This window comes from Onychostoma macrolepis, chromosome 11, assembly GCF_012432095.1.
Source record: "Onychostoma macrolepis isolate SWU-2019 chromosome 11, ASM1243209v1, whole genome shotgun sequence".
Lineage (NCBI taxonomy): Eukaryota > Metazoa > Chordata > Actinopteri > Cypriniformes > Cyprinidae > Onychostoma > Onychostoma macrolepis.
Window position 1 is genome coordinate 8,855,318 of NC_081165.1, and position 15,839 is coordinate 8,871,156.

At 36.9% G+C, this 15,839-nt stretch overlaps 2 protein-coding genes across 3 annotated transcripts; one reads left to right on the forward strand and one right to left on the reverse strand.

Annotated features, from left to right (window-relative positions):
• Positions 1–241: 241 nt before the first annotated feature.
• si:dkey-264d12.5 (cingulin) lies at positions 242–10,785 on the reverse strand. 2 transcript variants are annotated; one of them, XM_058790535.1, is made up of 17 exons: positions 10,721–10,785; positions 8,269–8,442; positions 7,962–8,082; positions 7,682–7,887; positions 6,426–6,591; positions 6,265–6,336; positions 6,036–6,151; positions 5,530–5,600; positions 5,021–5,255; positions 3,217–3,294; positions 3,013–3,135; positions 2,111–2,281; positions 1,829–1,941; positions 1,259–1,400; positions 1,043–1,179; positions 490–592; positions 242–377 (listed from the first exon to the last, which is right to left on the reverse strand). In XM_058790535.1, exons 2-17 carry the CDS (start codon positions 8,440–8,442, stop codon positions 318–320), a joined length of 2,088 nt encoding a protein of 695 aa, XP_058646518.1. In that variant the 5' UTR covers positions 10,721–10,785; the 3' UTR covers positions 242–317. The 2 variants fall into 2 exon arrangements, with proteins under 2 accessions (XP_058646518.1, XP_058646517.1); XM_058790534.1 differs by lacking the exon at positions 10,721–10,785 and adding an exon at positions 8,884–9,226.
• Positions 10,786–15,495, forward strand: emp3a (epithelial membrane protein 3a). The gene is made up of 5 exons (XM_058790537.1): positions 10,786–10,920; positions 12,452–12,540; positions 12,950–13,052; positions 13,708–13,848; positions 14,145–15,495. The coding sequence occupies exons 2-5, from the start codon at positions 12,463–12,465 to the stop codon at positions 14,318–14,320; spliced, it is 498 nt and encodes a 165-aa protein (XP_058646520.1). The 5' UTR covers positions 10,786–10,920; positions 12,452–12,462; the 3' UTR covers positions 14,321–15,495.
• The last annotated feature ends 344 nt before the right edge of the window (positions 15,496–15,839 follow it).

Below are 15,839 nucleotides of genomic sequence, written 5' to 3' on the forward strand. Positions count from 1 at the left end.
AATTAATAATGCTAAATGATACCTTCATATTACAATGGAATCCAGTGTTAAAAGCAACACATTTCTGGTTTGGTGTTGGTGAAGGGGGACTTAAACCTTAGACAAAAGCGCCTGGGCTAGAAGACGGCACATAAGGAAGCGTTTTCAGACTTGGTATTGACTCACTGCCCTGTCATTATGTCAATTATGTTTTCCTATGAGGGAAAGGAAAGGTTTTTTTGAGATTACGTCGACACAAAAAATGGTATGAGATCTTTATTTAGAAATATTTAGGTTTACAAAAATAACTTAATTTACACTGAAAAGAAAAAAAATATTTATGTAAGTAGAGTAGCTTGGTCTTCTCCCTCTATGACGCGACTCTCGGCAGTGACTTCCTACAGTAGAATGTGAACAAAAACCGTACACAACCTAAGCCATCAGCATTCTTACTCAGTTAACCTGTGAATTAGATTTAAATGAATGTTCTTGTTTAAGGGTTGTACTCACATCACAGTTCGTCTCGGCCAGTATCGCCAGGCACTCGATGTGCTCTGACATTTGTGCCGTTGTCTGCTGAAGCTGAATATTCTCTTCTTCAAGCAACTTTATCCTGAGAAAGTTAAATAAGAAATACAGTTTTTGGATTGGAAAAACAAAAGTACCAGTCAAAAGTTTGGGGTCAGTAATAATAAGTGCACACCAAGGCTGCATTTATTTGATCAAAATTCAGTAAAACTATTATTATATAATTTAAAATAACTTTTTTTGAATGTATGTTAAAATGTAATGCAGCACTGAATTTTCAGCATCATTACTCCAGTCTTCAGTGTCACATGATGCTTCAGAAATCATTCTAATGTGCTGATTTGCTGCTAAAGAAACATTTATTATCATCAATGTTAAAATGAATTTTTTTGTGGAAACAAACACAAAAAGCAATCTTTTGTAACATTGTAAACGTCTTCACTGTCACGTCTGATGAATAACAGTATTAATTCCTTTTTAAAAATCACAAACCGCAAACTTTTGAACAGTAGTGTACATATACAACTAAACGTACCTCATCTGCATGGAGGTTACTGCCTCCGAAGCATTTTTCTGTGCCTCTTCAAAGTCGTGCAGCTGTAAAAGAAGCTCTCTGTTCTTCTGAAGCAGACTCTCGTTTTCAGATGTGACCATCTTCATCATGTGTGACGTCTGATGAAGAGCAGGCATCTTCATTTAAAGGTGACACAATTTGTAAGATTTTATTACCCAGTCTGCCATGTTACTGCACCTTTTCCTCCTGTTTCCTCAAAATAAAAATCTCTTTCTCCAGATCTTTTATTTTTTCGTCACGCCACCCTGTCTCTCTCAGGTAAAGTCCTCTGGCCCGGCTCAGCTTGTTTTTGTAGTGGATTCGCTTGTCGTTGTATTTACTGGAAAACAATTGAAGAAATAATGAAGAATCTCTTCTAAACTTCTTATAATCACTCAACAAAAATCTTCATTCATTTAATTTTTCATCTTAAAGATATCTGCAGTGTTATTTTATCACTGAGATATTAATATAGTTTATTTACATTTTATTTTGTATTTTTATTGTAATTGTAATTTTCATTATTTGAATTGTCAAATTGTAGTTTTTTTGCCATTTTACTCTCTTTTTAAAATATGTATATACATACATACATACATACATATATATATACATACATACATACATACATATATATATATATATATATATATATATATATATATATATATATATATATATATAAAATCCCCAGCTTATCATATTTAAAGAACAAATATGTGTTTTTATGGTTTTATTTTTAACTATAATAATCCTGGATCTCTGTACCTCCTCTCAGCGTCCACACTAACTAGAGCTAGCTGAAGTTCTGTCCTCAGAGAGCCGGTCTCCTGTTGACTGCTGGTTAGTCTGTTCCTCAAGTCTTCAATGTGTTGTTGGAGCTGCTCGAACAGCAAACAAAAATCATTTTGAATTAGTAATATCACAAGCTAATATCATTATATACAACTTCATATTGCAGTCTGTTGACTAAAGAACATTCAAGATTCCCTCAGCAACGCCAATGTCAGTTCAAGACACTCTATAAATGGTCAGATCTGCATCAGGCACCCTGAGGTTTTCCTGCTCGGCGTCAGTGATGTTGTTTTGCAGTCGTGTGTTGTTTCTCCTCTGGGACAGCAGCTCTTGTTTGGTGGTGCTGAGGATGTTCTGGATGCCCTGCAGCTCCTCAAACATCCTCCTCTGCTCTTCTGCATCCTGCTGAAGCTGGATGTTCTGTGACTGATGAGAAAGTGTGAAGGCATGTATTCATTGATTTGGTCAGAGCAGGGATTCCCAAACTTCTTGTCAGTCAAACCCGTGAAAGATTTACTTAAAATACCACCTGAGATTTTAAGTTAATATTTCAATAATTTACCAACGTATTTGCATGTTTACAGTGTTGTTTAATGGTCAAATGTCATGCAGGGAAACATAAAATATTTAATCTTTTTTTTTTTTTTATGGTATATTGTGACTATATTTTTGAAATGATTCATAAATAGGGTTGCACAAAATTATATTTTAACAATATGACATTTCATATTTATATCTTAAATTACTAGTATTTATATCTAAATTGTTCGCTATCAAACATTTAAACCCTCTTTTAACATTTAGAACCTAGAAATTTTGGAAACTTCTGTCTACAGAAATCTTTGAAATCATGCAAATGAGTAAATAAAGTGAACCAATGCCCATTAAACTCAGCACATACAAAAAAATGGAGTTTGTGAGAAGCATCTTCTGTGAAGCGAGCCACTTGGAGATGTTGAAAAACACTGCATTAACTCTTCACGTGTAGTGCTTATTTAAATAAATTGCAACCTTTGATTTGATAACCACACTAAGCTATACTGTGATTTCCATTTTAGTTTAATTCACTGTGCAGCCCCATTTATATGTTCATTTTACCTTTTATAATTAATTAATAATTTGTGAAACCCTGGGTCAGAGAATAGAGGTTTCTTCACCTGGATCAAAGCTCTGGTCTGGTCAATTTCCATCTGCATGGTAATGGACAGCTGCCCGGTCTTCTGCTGCTCCTCCTGAAGGACGGCCTTCAGCTGGCAAACTTCATTCTCCAGAGAAGACACCTAAAAGAAGTCAGTCATTTAGTCCCTTAGCATAACTAGTGACCAAATCAGCTTTCAAAGAAGAGTCAAATGACTGCTTACCTGCTTCAGGTGTTTGTCACATTGTCTTTCCACATCCTGTGCCTCAAGCTCTCGTAACTTAGTTACTAAATCTCTGATCTGTGAAGACAAGAATGCATTTGATACATTAAATTTAGCTTTTTGTTAGTGCTGTCAATCGATTAAAAAATAATTAATCTCACATTTTTCTTGAATAATGATTCATTGCATATTAGTATCCCAGACAGCAAGAACGTTTGGGCCAAATGTGGCTGATAGCTGTCACATTTGGCCAAGGTATGGCATGGCTGTGCACATATGAGCCAAACTTTCACCATATATGTATATGCCATGGCTTTAGAATTGGAGGGAATTTTCTTTTGGATGACAATATGGTCATAATTTCAAATTGAATCTTTAATGTAGATACAATACAGTTTTAATGGCATCTTTTTTACTAAGTAAGCCATTCAGTGTTACAGTTTAACCGAAAGCCTTTAGTTTTAAAATTTTATAGGCTTTAAAAAATAAAACAACTTTTAATTTGTCAATTTAAAACGATCTTCATATAAACTATAAACTGAATACAGATAAATTTTTTTTCAAGCTGCAAAAGTGAATCAGCGAAGAGCAGTGAGTGATTTTTCATCACTGATACAGACTGCACTAGGTTTCACTTTAAAAGCAGCACTGTCTCTTTAAAGTGCCCCTATAATGGGTAATGAAAGGTTCATATTTTGGCTTTGGGAGACCCCAACAACAGGTTGACATGCATGCAAGGTCAAAAACACTTTCATTGTCTTATAATATGCATTTATTTTTACCTTACTTGCTCAACGACTCCCAAACGTTTTGCTCAACGATTCATTTTTCTAAACCCCTCCTTTGCGTGACGCTAATCTGCGGTGATTGGTCTGATTGGTGTCATTTTCATTTCATCTCGCCTGTAATGCCTGATATAAAGCAGGGTTTGTGATGCTTTGTGCACAGCGTTACCGGGGAAACCGCTATTTTTACCGCTCCAAAAGCTGCACCTAGTGGCAAAGAATGAATTTGCATTTTCATTCAGACCAACGCGAAAAGACCAAGAAGTGGGCGGGCAATATGCTAATGTTTCATGTTAAGGTCAACATGAAACGGCTTGGGATTCTTTTTAAAAACGACTCGTTTCAATGATTCAGAGTCGACTCTTTCTTTTGAGAGACAATAACTTTATACACAGTGCACTTTCAGATTTAAAACTTTGCAGGATGTTTTCATTCACTTAGAGCTGTTACACACTGCATGAAAGGTCATTTTCAAAAATCCATAATAGGGGCACTTTAAAACCTGAGTTTGACGCACATCTGATTTTCTCCTAACATTATGGTCATTTAGACCATTTTAACTCATTTAAGACTGTGTTTACGAGGTCACTCGCCCAAAATACTGACATTGTGACTGTGTGATTTTGTCCGTGGAAGCACTGGCGTGCTGTCTGACGCAGCTTTTTGATGCTGTCTACACCAGAGGTCTTCAACCCTGTTCCTGGGGACCCACTATCCTGAAGAGTTTAGCTATAACCCTAATCAAACACACCAGAAGTGGCCAATCAATCTCCTCAAGTTTGCTCGAAAATTGCAGGCAGGTGTGCTGAAGCCGGTTGGAAATAAACTTTCCAGGAGAGTGGGTCCCCAGGAGCAAGGTTAAAGACCTCTGGTCTACCCTGCTGCGGTGCATTGCGATGCGAAAAATCCCCAACAGTAAACTGATGCCGCTTTCTATTTATGACTTACTGACACAAAGTTCAAAAGATTTGCAACGCTCGCTTTGTCGCGTCCAGTGTGGACAGCGTGTTAGTCCTCACCTCCACCTGAAGGCTGCCGATGGTGGTCCTGTAATCATCCACCTGTTTCTCGCAGAGCTTCTGGAAGTCTCGCACTAACCGCTCTGCTTCCATCCTCTTCCTCTTCTGCTCTTCACATTCATCCGCTGCTCTCCTCCGCAGGTCGGCCTCCGTCTCAAACTCCATCCGCAGCTTCAGCGTGACCTGCGTCAGATCTTGCAGCATGTGTAACCTCCCCTGCATCTCGTCAAGACACCTGGAAGAACAGCTGGAGCTCGTTTATCTTTAGAATTGTTGATTCTAGAAAAATCCATGATTTGGAACCATCAAATTATATGTATTATAGAGTCCTATAAGTCTATAAGCTTTCTTCAATGGTCAGTTTTCAATGTTTTATCAGCTAAATGACTGAGAACTACAGAACAATATGTTTAATAGGCTGTCTTCAATGTCTTTTTCACGTCAAATGAAATATAAGGTCCATTAGCAGATGATTATCTGATATATATACAGTCAAACTGAGGCCGAACCGTTTATGGATATCCTCTTCCTGTGGCTTCTTGTCTTTGGATGGAGTGACGGTTCTGTCAGGGGCTTCTGTCTGTTAGAGTAAAATGATATTAATAGTGTGTCTATACAGATAGATTGACTGATTGATATTTAGGGATACAAACTTATCATAATATTACATACATTACTGTTCAAAAGCTTGGGGTTGCTACGATTATTCAAAGGTTCAAGGCCCAGAAAGGTAGAAAAGACATCATTAAAATAGTCCATGTGACAGCAGTAGCCTAGTTCAACCTTAATTTTATGAAGCATTTATTTCATCATAAATACCATGATATTTGATGAATGGAAAGTTCAAAAGTACTGCATTTATTTAAAAAAGAATTCATTTGGAACATTAGAAATGTCTTTAGTGTAAGCAATTTAACGTATCCTCGCTAAATTCTGAATCCTCTTTTAAAACTTTAAAATCATACCCAAAATTTTTGAACATCTCTTTTCTAGAATAATTGATTTATTATCTTACCATTTCAAGCAACTGTACACGCTCTGCCGGTAGCCTCTTCACAGTCTCCCTAAGGTGGCACAGCTCTTCTTCCTGTTTCTCGTTCATCTCTTTTATTTTTCGTAACTCAGCAACTTCTAAAGAAAGGAAAAAAAAAAAAAAAAGATCTAACTAAAAAAAAGTCAAACTATAAGTGAGTTCAACTGAGAGGTTGTCTATACTATGATGTACAAGAAAGAGCATATTATACCACAGCATTTCAGTTTCTCCACTTGGTGGCGCAGGTGGGCAACTTCCATTTGAGCTTCTTGCAGCTCTGGTTCTAAGACAAAAGCATAATTTTGATCTCAGTATGTTCGTGAATGTTTCCCACCTTCTTATCCCAAGTGTGAGACCAGTGAGGTGATTTACCATAAGCCTTTTGGGTCAGGTGAGCTGACTCCAGCTCATCCGTGAGTCTGCGGATCTCTTTGTGGGCCATGGCGAGTCGAGCAGACGCCTCTTCTACATCTCGCTCCAGTTCCTGCAACGTCCGTCCCTTCAGCTTATCGTCGGCACTGCACTGCAGGTCAACAGCCTGGTACAAATGCAGAAACCATTTAACAGTGGGCATTTTGTGTGTCTCATGAGCCAGTGCATGCTTTGTAGGCATCGAGCATGCTGCGTTAAAAAATCCTCAACTTGCATGCTTGGAAAATGAAACGTTCACAAGAAAACAAATCAAAGGTTAGTAAAAGTGGTCCTTGTGTAAATTAAACGCGCAGGATCGCTGGAATCCACCTGAAATGATACGTGATACTAATGCCTCTTGCTTCTTGTTGCGCATTTCAATGACATGCATCAGGTTAATTGTCATAAACATACAGGCAGTAATTTCGGTTTACTCTGAGCAGCCTTTCTGAGTCCTAGGAGCCTCTTCCAAGGGCTCTGAACGTGTGGTGGTGCCACCTTGTGGAGAGATGATGTTAAGTTTCTAATCAGATATTTTGCACTTAAAAGAAAAAAAGAATTAGTCCTGCTCAATTGTTTATATCATTACAAAATATAATTGATATTATCACTCAGCTCTAATCTGCTAAATGCACTAGAAGGCATAAACATATTAAAGGGATAGTTCACCCAAAAATGAAAATTCTGTCAATTACTCATCGTCATGTCGTTCCAAACCTGTAAGACCTTTTTTCATCTTCAGAACACAAATTAAGGTATTTTTGATGAAATCTGAGAGCTTTCTGACCCTCCATAGACAGCAATGTAACTACGACGTTTAAGGCCCAGAAAGGTAGTAAGGACATCATTAAAATAGTCCATGTGACATCAGTGGTTCAACCATAATTTTATGAAGCTATGAGAATTTTTTTTGTGTGCAAAGAAAACAAAAATAACGTATTTATTCAACAATTTCTTCTCTTCCGGGTCAGTCTTCGGCACGCGTTTACGAGAGTATCACAACACATTATCTTACGGGTTTGGAACAACATGGTATGAGGGTGAGTAATTATTCATAATTTTCATTTTTGGGTGAACTATCCCTTTAAGAAATAAACATTAACATAATGATTGTCTGTAAAGCTCTTTGAAACAATGTGAATTGTGAAAAGGGCTAAATAAATACATTTGACTTGACATGTAGTAAGGCAAAACAACCTGAGAACTGATTCTCTTACTTTGACCACACTGCCTCTACAATCCTCCTTATAGCCATCAGGATCCTCTGCAGTCTTCACATCCACATTCTCCTGACTTTGTATTTTCTCCAGCAGGGAGGCTCTGTCTGCGAGGAGGTAAGCCACCTGTTCACTCAAGCTGATGGGAATAATATCAGCCAGACCTTCCTGAAGTAACATCTCGGAGATCTCACTCCTCTGTGCTTCTGTAAGCATAAATTCAAAAGTCATGAGTGGTGAAGAGCGAGTCTAATGGAGGAGAGAACAGACAGAAATGCACCTTGTTGCCGATGGATGTCATCCAGAGTTGCATGGAGCGTTTTGTTTTCTTGCTCGAGATGTAAAGCCACAGAGTCTCGGGTCTTTGTGAGAGTCTTAATGTGATTGATATATTGCTGAACCTGAGATCGAAGAATGACAAAACTGCAGTTTCCCTTTTGTGTATATTCTTCAATGTCTTGCATTTCTATCTAAACATCTACTTTTGTGTTCCAGACCAAAAGTCGCTTGTATATATATATCTGAAACAAAATGCAAGTAACCAAACAAGTGATGAGTCTCCAGGTTTTTTCTTAAACCTTACTCACCTTTTCAATCTCAGCAACGCGTTCCTTCTGCAGATCTTGCATCTGCTGGTTGAGGGATCTCACGGTGCTTTCACTTTTCCTGTAAAGCTGCCACAGCAGAGACAGACGCTCCTCGCTGGAGGCCGAGGAGTCCAACCCTTCCTCCTGCAGCCGCTGATCCATGTCCTGCAACATCTGTCCATCCCAAACAGATATGGAGATGAACATATGTTATCTATCTATCTATCTATCTATCTATCTATCTATCTATCTATCTATCTGTCTGTCTATGGATTTGGTGTGTTTTAGATGTTTACACTAAACAAGTATCTGCTCTGCTCATTTTTTGCCCATCTTTTGACAGCTGTTGTTGCAGATCGGTGGCGCACATGCGCACATCAGTTTTTCTTCCTTGAAACGACTTAGCGGTTTTCCAGCATGAAAACATAGCAACTTTCTGTTACTTTTGCTTTTCAGCTACGAATAAAGCGAATAACGCACAAAATAGTACGAGGTAGGCTATATTGATATAACTTCAGATTGATGTTAACCACACTCGGATCGTGATGTGTTTCCCTTTAAAGAACAGTAAAATGAGCGGTTGGCCACTTAAATTAATTTAAAAACAGATCTTACCTGTGCTGTGCACATCTCTTGACGTTATTCAGAACCATTTAATTACTTATCGTTCTAGGTTATTATTTTGAATAATTCCGCGAAACACACACGGTGCCGCTTATCCAAACTCTGCTGCAGTGAGTTCAACCGAACTGTTTTTCTTTCATGTACCGGGAGCGTTCTAACGGAACTTCTGAACATTCGCGGTCGCCTAGAAACGGACGTTATAATGAATCGCTTCAAGTATTTTCCAGCATTTGCGTGGAATTCACGTTCATCAGGCCGAGTGTGTTGTGTGTGTGTGTGTGTGTGTGTGACGTCCTGCAAAAGAACCCCACAAAACCCCGTTATAAAAAAACGCGGTCCCATAAGTAGCCTATAAGATTCATTCCACCAAACGGGTGCCTTTTACACTTTGAAAAAGTACATTTCTTCGAGATTTTAAACATTCCATCAGAGTTCAGTTCTGCTTTTCGTGGTTAAAGACATTAATGAAGGACACAAAATTCATCCTTTTCATGGAATGACCCAGATAAGATAAAAACACATAGCCTGCCCTACATGTACATAACATACTGAATTAAATTACTTTAGATCCCCTTCCTCGTATTATTCACACACTGAATTAACAGAACTAGATAAAAGTAGTTCATTTTGGTAAGTGGAAAGGTTAATTTTTGGATCAGATTAAAACACTTCATGGGGGATTTATGGGTGTGAACTGATGTTTCTCTGGGTGGTCTGGGTTTCCTCCAACAGGAAATAATTGTCCAGATTGCTCCATGTAGGAGTTTTCTAATTGCCTGAACTACAACATGTGACTATCCACAATCAGAAGACATGAAAATAATTATCAGACTAAAAAATCTATGAAAAGGTGGCAGTAATAACAGACGTAACAAACATATCTAAAAAGCATATATATAAACAGTGTCCATATACTGATAAACTGTATCACATTTACACGAGTTTAGTATGCGGAGGATGCATCACCCAACACAATATTATGGGAATCAAATAGAAGCAATGATGATTTATTTGTAATAGCACAAAAATGAAGATTATGAAAGGGGGCTATCTTGCCCCACCACTGGGGCAATATGACCCCTGAGGCATCTGACCTTTACAGAACATTTTATCTAAAGGCCAAATTAATCCTAATAATTTTGTTTTTGGGCAAACTAATCTGAAAGGGTTATGCATCTTGGCAATGTAACTTAAATTTACTGAAATAGAATGTTTCATAATGGCAAATAAAGTACAGGAGCAGAATTACAGAGCGAGGAATCTGAAAGGCAATTACATTCAACACTTTTTAAACCTGAAAACGTGTCCCAATATAGCAACAGTTACAATGCAGTGAGACTGAACTATTCTACTCAATTTTAGGTTGTTATGACTTTTGATTTTACAGTATTGTTCTTAGGCTGTGGAATTAAATAACAACAACTTAAATAACAATTAATTCCAAACACACACACACACACACACATTTACTTGGCTTTCTAAATGTGGACATTCCATTGACTTCTTCAGTCTGAGATAATTATAAATGCTATAACCTACAACCCTAACCCTCACAGAAAAATTTCTGTATTTTATAGTTTTATTTTCTTTATTTTTATATGTTGTTTTTACAAAAGAGGTTGTTTCTGGATGTCCACAAAATGTTTATATATATTTTTTTAAATGTAATAAATATATAATATTTAAATGTAAACATGCACATGTACACAAAATTGTTTTATTGCCGAATCTATATCAGAACATTGCATTGACTGTTGTGTAATTATGTAACAGACTCTGGGTTTGGGAGGACACACAACTAAGCCCATTTTTAGTTTGTAAAACTAACCTAGAGTTTTTTTGGAGCTGTGAAGGAAGCTCCTCCTCTGACCAAGCCTGCATTCCTTCCTGGACCGTTTTTTCCCAAACGTGGGAGACTGTGGAGAGAGTGAGTGTGTGTGTGGAGGAGAGAGGAGGAGACCAGCTGAAGACACGGAGGAACAACACAGCACTTCAGACCAAAGAGATCTGTTGATACGACTACACAAGGTAAGCTTGATTTTTACTTCTTCAACAACAGAAAGCACTTCCACTTCTAAAGTAATAGTTTATGTGCAATAGAAGAACCTTAAAAGTGCCATAAAGAACCCAAGGTCTTCACATTTACAGTATTAATGCATGAGACTATAACAACATGCTCATCTACAGAACCTAAAAGTCACATCAAGAACTTTTCCTTTAAAAGAAAAAAACCCTATAAAATAGTTCATATGCAAAAAGCGCTGACCCTAAGAATGAAGAATGTTTATTATTATTATTATTATTAAGAATCGAACTATGTTCTCTGAGATATTCTTGTTTGTTGGTTTTGTACAGTACAAACCTTAGAAGTACAAATAAGATGCAACCAAACAGACTAGAAGATTATGTAATCATTCTCTCAAAACGGTCCAAAATGTCTTAATTAATTTCATGTGATAGTCCGTTCTGCTGTCCCGTCATTGCCGTAAGATCTACGTACTTCTATGAGCAGTAATTACAGCTCATCTGTGTTTACAGTGTAAAGAGCATCTCGGTAAAGTCTTGAATGGCACTAAAGAGAAATAACTATCCGAGTCAATGCCAGGAACGCATAACGAGCAGCTCCTGCATGTAAACATGAGGTGGGGGTCGATTTAATGAAAACCAGAGTTGGGGAATGTTGACTAAATACGTAATCTTACGGCCACCACAAAGGGCCTCTTGGTCTCTGGTTTGGAAAAAGTTCCTCGCATGCACCGTGAGTTATTTTCACTGGATTTTCCTTCCCTATCCAGATCCGTCACACAGTCCATATTTATGAATGGACGTTTTGTTGAAAGTCTCTGTTCATCTTTTGGATGGAAAAGTCATGGAAGGTTTGTGGTATAGCCATGTTTTGCGTCTTGGAAAAGCGATGATGGAAAAGCGTCTAGCAGTGAGGTGAAAACTCATTTATGGGTATGATGCCAGTGAAGTATTATTACAGCGCTTGAATGAAGGTTCACACACAAGTCCTACATTTTTCCCTGGAAAAGTCGCCATCAGCAAATGGCATCTGTTCTTTCAGAGAATCCTAAAAAAAACGAAATGTAGTACGGTTTCCGCAAGAATATGAAGCAGCACTACTGTTTTCAACAGTGATACAGTAATAATAAGAAATGTTTATTAAACAGCAAATCAGCATATTAGAATGATTTCGGAAGATGCTGAAAATTCAACTTTGCGTTTACAGGAATAAATTGCATTTGAAAATATATTCACATAGAAAACTGTTATTTGAAATGTATTTTTGATCAAAAACAGTAAATGCAGCCATAAAGACTTACCGATTTCAAACTTTTGAACGGTAGTATGAATGGGATGCATATAGAAACTGTTTCATTCTGTTTGTTTAGTTTCATTCAAATCTGGAGATCAGATGCAAACTACTGCTGTTTACACAGAGCTCCTTGTCGGCCGCATCAGAGGCTTTTCAGACACACTGATTAAATCCCAAATGATTCCTCAGTTTCTCTGTGAGATTAAATTTCTCAACCAGAACCTTTTATTCTGCCTGCAGGATCCACCAAAATGGCATTCCTGTTGATGTTTGTGACTGTTCTGCATTTGGTCACCCTGGCCATGCTTTTCATTGCCACCATGGAGAAGGTTAGTCGTAATGCACTTGCACAAACACCACTATATCTTACCAATAGTTACTACACTAAAGAAACATCTGCCCAATGAGCAAATGCATGGTTCAGAGGTCATGCATGTTTATCTATCGAAATACATTCAGAATTGTAGGTTGAATTCTTTTACTACAGTATTTTAATGTATATATCAAGTAAAGCTGAAATATTTTACTTACATTTTTCCCCCTATATAATTATTTTATTATACACTTTTGTTTGATTATACACTTCTATAATTGTTTTATTGCTGTTTCTACACTTTTTTCTGCATTTTTTGGACTGACCTGAAGTCTTTATCTAAAAAAAAAATAATAAATTTTATTTGTTGCATTTTATTTCTTCTTATTTCATTGTATTATTATTGTTATTGTTATTGTTTCTAGTCCTGGTGGTCTTGGGGAGACATAGAGAACACAGATCTCTGGTATAAGTGCACCTATGAAAACGCCACAGAAACCTGGTTATGTGCTTCTGCCAAAGACAGCGGTGGGTAACTAACACTCATAAACAGATTTTAACAGAATTAATATAAATAGATTATAATAATCACTGGATTTAATTATCAAAGTCCAGGAGAACTGGTGAATATTCACAAAACTTCTATCTTCAATTTGCAGAGAGGCCTAATATGACCTAATTGATGATGCTGAGTGCAAAAATATCTTAAAAAATATTTTATTTTTATTTTTATTATTTATATGTATCAGCTTTAAGGTTACCAAAAGCAGTCAAATGTCAAAAGTTTATGTATCATTTCACTTGCGATCTGCAAAGAAGTGGAAAAAGCGTAAATCGGTATTAGGCATAAAATAAAGTCTTAATGATTACATGTGAAAATCTGCTTATTAGAACTGAACAAATATTGGTATTCTGGCTCAGATGAAGAAGACAGGAAATGTCTTAAGGAATAATACAATATTTCTCCAACTTACAAATGGTTGTAAAAGCAAAAATGATATGAAATGCATCATATTTTGTGAGAAAATGTGACGTGCTCTAGCAAAACAGGCACTATTTTTTGGAATCGGCTCATAAACTTAGTCTTTCAGCAAATATGACGCAGGGCAGTATTGTCAAACTATAATGACTATTTGTTAAAGGTAAGTAACGATGGGTGTTTGTGTGTGTTTTTCTCTCTCAGAATGGCTGCAGTCAGTCCAGGCCCTCATGATCTTGTCTGTGGTGCTCTCTTCCATCTCCTTCATGGTGTTCCTCGGGCAGCTCTTCACCATGTCCAAAGGAGGTCTTTTCTACTTCACTGGCCTGTGCCAACTATTTGCAGGTATATAAAATCAAATTTTGTATTTATTTTTGGTTACACTTTATTTTAAGGTGTCCTTGTTACAGTGCAATTATAAATTTAAATACCGAGTGAGTAATATTAACTACATGTACTTACTATGGCAAGTATGTAACATGTGTAACACCTTAAAATAAAGTGTTACCTTATTTTTTATTTAGGTAGGGAGGTAGACAGAGTTCATATCAGAATCTCACTCATTGTACAGTACCACATTTGTTGCCCTCTTGTGGCCACTTTTTTATTCTCACTCCATTCGCTCCTGTTCACACTTCCAGGTTTTGCAGCGTTTGCGGCTGTTCTTATCTACACCTTTCAAAGGAGAGCGATTCTTCAGGATTCTCGTGAACTGGAAAATGGTCATTTCGGCTACTGTTACATTCTAGCGTGGGTGTGTGTGCCCCTTTTACTTATCAGTGGCGCACTTTATGTGCATCTGCGCAAACGGGCCTGATTTTCTGCTTAACACCATACATGTACTTTAGTAGTTTAGTCTGCTATGAGATTATACAGTATTTGCTTATGGCTCTGATTAGGCGAGCCAGTTTTTGATATTTCTTATTGTTATTTATTATTATAACATTAGTTTTTAGGACCAAACTATTAAAACCTGCTTTGTTGCTTTTGCGGAGTTGCAACAAAACTTGCTGTATTTTCCCATAGTGGGGAAACTGCTGCTCTAAATTTGATGCTGACAATAAAGTGGGATTTTGATGCAAAATTCTTTTTTTTTTTAAAGGAAAATGAAAATTTGCTGAAAATTTACTCACCCATAGGATATCCAAGGCGTGCATCCAAACAGATTTGGAGAAATGTAGCATAATATCACTTGCTCAGCAGTGGATCCTCTGTAGTGAATGGGTGCCGTCAAACAGCTGATAAAAACATCACAATAACCCACATGAAGAAAACGCGTCTGTTTTTAATAAATCCATCATTAAGGTGCTAACCCTAGCTAAAATACAACTCCTCTATCCATAATATTTATTTCTTCAATGAAAAAGTCTTCTCGTCTGAATCAGGAGAGAAATATGCACAGATCACCGTTTACGAGCCAAAACAGTCCAAAATGGTTCTAAACAAATTTATCGGTAGATTTTGATGTGAGAGAACAACAGGAAATGGACTTTTTCACTGGAGAAAGCGTTATTATGAATTATGAACTGATATTTTGTCCAGAAGCGACAGTTTAAAATGAAAAGGCCTCAAAAAAGGCCTGGATTTGTTTTTGGAAAATGTGCATCTTTTCACTTCACAAGATGTTAATTGATGGGCTGGAGTGGTGTGGATTGCTTGTAGATTACTGTGATGTTTTTATCAGCTGTTTGGACTCTGACGGCACCCATTCACTACAGAGGATCCATTGGTGAGCAAGTGATGTAATGCTACCCATTTCTCCAAATCTCTTGAGATGATCAAACAAATGTTCAGCTAATTTTCATTGTTGGGTGAACTGTTATTTTAAACAATGCTTTAAGAAAACTGGAGTTTCTTTCAAATCAAATTGTCAGAATTCTAAAAACTGGAAACGTTAAATCTGTCCTTTTTTCCAATACTAAACATGCCCATGTGCATTTGTATTATTATGTTTTTATGTATCCAAACTCTATAAATAAAATATTTTTTAACAATGACAACAGTAGTTATGATGTTTTAGGTTAAAGTAAACTTTCAGTGCAACAATGAATAAACAGAAAAGAATAATCGTACCACAAAAATGCTGCAGTTCAAGTAGGATCAACAAGTGGCCACTAGAAAATGCTTGGTATTGAGTGAATCATGGTGCTCTTTAAGTGGATTACATAGTAATGAAATTGAATCAGTAAAAATTGTTGTTACTTTGTGACAATCTGCACTGCTAATTAAAACACTTAGAATTTCAATTCAAACTGCTCTAACAAATCTGTATCATTGTGTTTAATTGACTTATCAGCACGACAGCATACCATCATACTACGCATTCTCTGCTTTGA